The sequence below is a fragment of the Etheostoma spectabile genome, unplaced genomic scaffold (genome assembly GCF_008692095.1).
Source record: "Etheostoma spectabile isolate EspeVRDwgs_2016 unplaced genomic scaffold, UIUC_Espe_1.0 scaffold397, whole genome shotgun sequence".
Taxonomy (NCBI): domain Eukaryota; kingdom Metazoa; phylum Chordata; class Actinopteri; order Perciformes; family Percidae; genus Etheostoma; species Etheostoma spectabile.
The window spans coordinates 653,338-659,223 of NW_022605601.1; the positions used below are offsets into that span (position 1 = coordinate 653,338).

At 39.6% G+C, this 5,886-nt stretch overlaps 1 protein-coding gene across 1 annotated transcript in view; it reads left to right on the plus strand.

Annotated features, from left to right (window-relative positions):
• The window catches only part of sorcs2 (sortilin-related VPS10 domain containing receptor 2), a 530,001-nt gene that overhangs the window by 508,682 nt on the left and 15,433 nt on the right, over positions 1 to 5,886 (plus strand). The window contains exons 20-22 of the mRNA XM_032511626.1: positions 1,184 to 1,317; positions 2,066 to 2,189; positions 2,429 to 2,541. Coding sequence (XP_032367517.1) covers positions 1,184 to 1,317; positions 2,066 to 2,189; positions 2,429 to 2,541 — 371 coding nt within the window. The remainder of the gene's footprint in view (positions 1 to 1,183; positions 1,318 to 2,065; positions 2,190 to 2,428; positions 2,542 to 5,886) is intronic.

The following is a 5,886-nucleotide window of genomic DNA, read 5'->3' on the forward strand; positions in this document are numbered from 1 at the left end:
TTAGTGCTAATTGGGCATTGTTTAAATGCCACGGCCTACCTGAGCATTGTTTCTGACCATGTCCCTCCCTTTATGGCCACCATGTATCCATCCTCTGATGGCTACTTCCAGCAGGATAATGCACCATGTCAAAAAGCTTGAATCATTTCAAATTGGTTTCTTGAACATGACAATGAGTCCACTGTACTAAAATGGCCCCCACAGTTACCAGATCTCAACCCAATAGAGCATCTTTGGGATGTGGTGGAACGGGAGTTTTGTGCCCTGGATGTGCATCCCACATATCTCCATCAACTGCAAGATGCTATCTTATCAATATGGGCCAACATTTCTAAAGAATGCTTTCAGCACCTGGTTGAATCAATGCCACGTAGAATTAAGGCAGTTCTGAAGGCAAAAGGGGGTGAAACACAGTATTAGTATGGTGTTCCAAATAATCCTTTAGGTGAGTGTATATATTATATTTGTATTACTCCTGATTATTGTTTAGATTATGTTTGGCAATATGTATATTTATACTAATGGAGGAATGATTGTATGCATATGTTGTCCTCAGGATAGTCGTTTTCATTTTCATAGATCCAACGCTGGAGAAATTCCCTCGTTAACAGCAGCTGAAATGCGACACTACAAACAAGAAAACAGGCATTGTTCTTCTGATTTAGAGGCTGTGTTATGTGTCAACGCTTGTTTCTGCCAAGTGAGCTTGACAGTAGTCTTGCTTTGCCAGACCCTCCACCACAGCGCTGCGGAGAAGGAGTATCCGAGAAAGAACTCAAAGCATGTGCTGACCAGCTCTTCACTGTTTACAACAAAATCTATAATGTATTCCATCATCCCACCCTGCTTAAAATCAGCACCAGCCCATACTACGAATACCATCATAAAATTTGTGGTTTGACAGTGGTTGGGCTCATATCAGGAGATGAGTCTGCATACAGGGAAGAGGTCCACAGACTGGTGTGGTTGTGCTCAGCGAACAACCTGATACTAAACATTCTACCATTCATCTACCATTCTTCTATTGAGTGTATCCTAGTCTACTGGATTACAGTCTGGTTTGCTGTCTGTACAGCTGTAAACAAAAAGGCTCTGCAGAGTGTAGTAGATATGGCACAAAGTAGTGTGTAAAGAAAAATGTTTTCTTCATAATGTTGAACCTAAATGTTTTCTTCTCTTACAGCCCCTCTACAGGAAGTGCACCTTGAAGTGGCTCCCATTACTGGGAGAAACCATGAGGTCAATCTTACGGCCATAGTTCTTCCAACAGAGGCAAACCTGTCTGTCTTCTACTGGTGGATAGGAGACAACCTGCAGGTAAAGGACACTCTCTAAACAACATTTACTTACACCAGATTATATTCAATCATTCTGCTTTTTATCTTTGTACCAATTCCAACTTCACTTCGGGGCAGTAAACAAGCTGGAAAATACATTTCCATATCATCACCTTATAGTTTTTCATAGCTAACATGTTAACAAAACAGTTACAAATTACAAATCCAGTAGATACAAAGCAACATGATTTTTACTCATGTTTGCATCCTCCTGATGAGAGCTCTGTTTTTGGTCATTACCAAATTCTGAGAAAACGCTTTTGTCTTTTAACTGCTAAATGTTCCACTATGGTACCATGTAGGGATGATCCGAATACTCGGCTGAAACGAGTATCCGGTACGGATAAAGCACTGAGCAAGTAGAGTGCAGGGCTTTAAGAGCTTTACCCTAAAAACAGCTGTCTTCAGCAGCTAAACACTAGAGTAGTGAGAGTACAACTAAACTGTAAAGTTGCAGCCGGACAGCAAACAAATGAGGTAAGCTGCAAATTCAGCTGAAAAACGTGTGCCCTCTTTCACATTGTCACGTTTTATTTACATTGCCACATTTCAGCATCGTCATATGTTAATGTAAAATAGCAGTTATAGCCACGAAGGAAGGATGATAATTTGAACCTAATTCCATCATGTAATCAAGAAAGCCAGTTTTGATCCCAGACTTTTCAGACGCACCCTTTATACACAGTTGACATAACTAACAACTAACCTGTTGTGACTTTCTTCTGTAGCCTATGCTGACTCTGCAGAACAGCCTTCTGACCCGTTTCCCAGAGACAGGAGAGGTTTCAATCACTGTCCAGGCTTCTAATGGCCGATCTATGGTGCAAGATACCAGGACAGTTCAAGTTTACGGTAACAATGAAATTTGAAAGAACATAATAGAATTGAGTCGATGCGGCAGCAAATGTTGACAGAATATTCACCTTATTCTCTGGGGCGATACTGTAAAAGATGTAATGGGTGTTACTTCCAATGAGAATTAGCAGTATGCTAGTTTGTCCCAGTGGCTTACCATTGTGATATTAATATAATTTGAGTTTTGAATGATGGCAGTGATAATTGCTAACTACTCTCATTCTGTCCGATCCCAGATAACTTCCAGGTCATCCGTCTGAGTTTCAGCATGAACCTGGACCGCTTCAACCCAAACATCCCAGAGTGGAGAGAGGACATTGGCCAAATGGTCACTAAAATACTAACTAAGGTAGAAATTCAAAATTAAGTTCAAATTAACTTGTGTTTTATGGTTCCATTTCTGATTCTACTTTGTGCTTGATATAGTAATTTAAAGCAGAGTGGCAAATAAGAACAAAACCCTATAAGCGATACAGATGCCATTGTAGAGGCATTATTGGTGAAACGAGAAGCTAACTGCTATTCATGCCCATCTAGCATCTCTAACTGCAAGCCTTGGCTCTATCAGATGTGATGTGGACAATCTAAAAACTACTTTGGAAAGCAACTCAAGTAATCTTGATAGCCATCGCCACGCTTTTCAAAAGCTGGAGGTGAAGCTAGCAGTTATGGATGACAGGAACCGAAAATGCAATATCCGCATCGTTGGGCTGAAAGAAGGCTAATTCTGCTATTCAATATATTTTGCGCTCTCTGCCTAAGTGGTTCCAGAAATTGGCAGATGCTCAGATCGAGATTATGAGAGCCCACCGAATTTACAGCAATAGCCCAAAGAAGAACTCTTCTACTAATGGCACACGGATTTTCAACGTGCATCACTACACAGACAGGTGGGCAATCCTACAGGCTGCACGGAAATCTCCGCCTGTTGTCGGGGACAGAAAGATTTGTTTTTCCCCAGAAAGGCTTAGCACCACTTCACGGTCAAGCGGCGCTAAGGCTTTTATCAAATGATGGATTCAGCACAAGTTGAGGGTGCTGCTTTACCCGGCAACACTTCACCTCTGCTAAGGATGCTGAAGATTACGTGGGGTGGGCTGCGCCCTGTCCTCTTGTTGCCGTAGAGACGGCCGGCGCCTTGGATTCCATCGTGGAGAACACTGTGGAAGAAGATCAGTATTAAAACAACTGCCTGATGAACATGGACTCTTGATTTATCTTAATCCCTTGATGTGTCCTAGTTTTATTGTATTGTCATCTGATATAATTACAGAAACTGTTTTTGAATTTCATATCTGTCCTGTTTAATATAGCCTATGCTCCATAGGTTATTTAGGCCACTACCAGGTTAAAGTCTCCTTCCCAGTGTGCTTGCTATTTTGGGCTTTGTGTTTCTTGTTTTTGTTGTTGAGAAATGTGTTTATTTTAAAGTCAGTTTAGTGTAGAACCAGTTGCTGTTGCAACCAGGTAACTACGGGCTGCTGTTCTTTTTTGCTTTCCCTTGTGTGCCACTGTCTCGTATGTTTTTTGTTCTGCGTCTTACATGTTCTGTGTGTTGAGGGACTTAACTTTGGATGCACTATTGTTAGGATTTAACGAAGTAAAAGGCAGTAGCATGTTGCTTTTCCACATGTACTTTCAATTAGAACGCAGCTTTTTTGACACATTTTTTGATTGGAACTGTGGTGGTCTGAGTTCACCTCACAAGCAAGCCTGAACCCTAACCTCACTTAAAAAGAGAAATGTTGAAATTGCATTATTACTGGAGAGACATTTTGTCCTCTTGGTCAGACAATACAGGCAGAATTGTGATATTCTACAATATAGTACAGATTTAGGAAAATTGCACTTTTGTCAGCATATGCATCAATGTTTTGATGGCAATTTCTATGGTACGCTCACCAATTAGATGCTGGAGTTAACAGACTGTTCTTTTGTTGTTGGTGCAGACTTCAACACTGTTTGGGACCCACATCAGTCGAACGCAAAGGTCACTGGGGTTTAGACAAGAGCTTTAAAATCATGGGCAAGTAGCTTGGGTCCTATAAATACTTGACATGCAGAAAACCCCACCTTTAAGGATTATTCCTTTTTCTAAGGTAGACATGAATCTTTTTCCAGAATAGATTTTCTTTCTGCATTCCCTCAATTATTTCATTCAATTGATGAAGTGTTGTTACAGTGAGGGGGGGGGGAAGTATTTGATGCCCTTCTGATTTTATACATTTGCCCACTGACAAAGAAATGATAAGTCTAACATTTTAATGGTAGATTTATTTGAACAGTGAGAGACACAATAACAAATACTTTTTTCCTTCACTGTAATTCCATTGGCATTGTCTGACCATAGAAGGTCCTTCGCGTAACCACCCTAGACCATCTGTGTCAACGTGTTGCTAGATGGCGCTTTAATACTTTTTACTTCTTCTTAATACTGAAAAATGAATCCTATATCACTCAGTTTATAGCAGAAATCCAGAGGAACTAAGATTGGCAGTACAGAATGTGCAAAAGGGAAAATCACTTTCATGGGAATTGTCTGCAACTATTTGGGAACATCAGGGCCTATTCCGTTTTGACATGATTAACTTCACTGTTGAGATTGGCAAATTTTTATTTTCAGGGGATGTTAACCAGTGACCAGATTTCTCAGACAAAATCCGGGGACATTTTCAGGTTAGAAGCGTATATACCTCCAAAACATGTTTTTAATTTTGTAAAACTTAAAACGGGGACACTAGACCTAGAGCTGTTCTCATACGGGCTGAGACTCACCCCTGCTGCTACTTCATACTCCACTCCACCTCAGAGGGGAATGTTTCAAGAGAAAAAGTCCTAATATTTTAAGATAGAAAGTCCTGATTTTTCAAGATAGAAAGTCCTGATTTTTCAAGATAGAAAGTCCTACTATTTCAAGATTAAAAAATCCTAATATTTCAAGATAAAAAGTACTAATTTCAAGATAGAAAGTCCTAATATTTCAAGATAGAAAGTCCTAATATTTCAAAATTAAAAGTCCTTTCAAGATAAAAAATCCTAATATTTCAAAATAAAAAGTCCTAATAAATCAAGATAAAAAGTCCTTCTATTTCAAGATAAAAAGTCCCAATGTTTCATAATGTTGTAATGTTTACTGAACTACATTTATGTGACAGCTTTTGCTTTATTGCTTCAGGCTTCTTTCTGCAACAGCTTATTGAGTATCAGATACAATAAAAACAATTGAGGAAATATTTTCCTTTGACATTGATGCAGTATTAAACGAGATTGCTGCAATCGGCAGAAACAAGCTACAATGTAAGTTAAGAGGACAATTGTCCAGCTTGTATTTACGTTCATATTAGTGCTCGTTTTGCTACTGACAGACTCAGATTAATATTCTAAGTGTCTGACAACATTATGGACAGGATTTCAAAGGAGGTCACCCTTTCTGTTAAAGATTAAGATTCTTTTTAAAACATAAAAGTCCGCAAAATTGCTTTTGCTATACCCACCAGACTTCATGTAAATAATCAGTGATTTTAGCATCGTAAAATACTGCTTTCTAAAACATATCTGAGCTCTGAGCAGCGCTGGCTCTGGCTGTCTTGAGGCTGCGGGTGTAGGGTGTGCGACTATCGGCTACATTTGGTCAGTATTTTCTGACTGATTTTTTCATTCCAATTTCGGGTCTGTCAGTCACAGTGAAAACCGG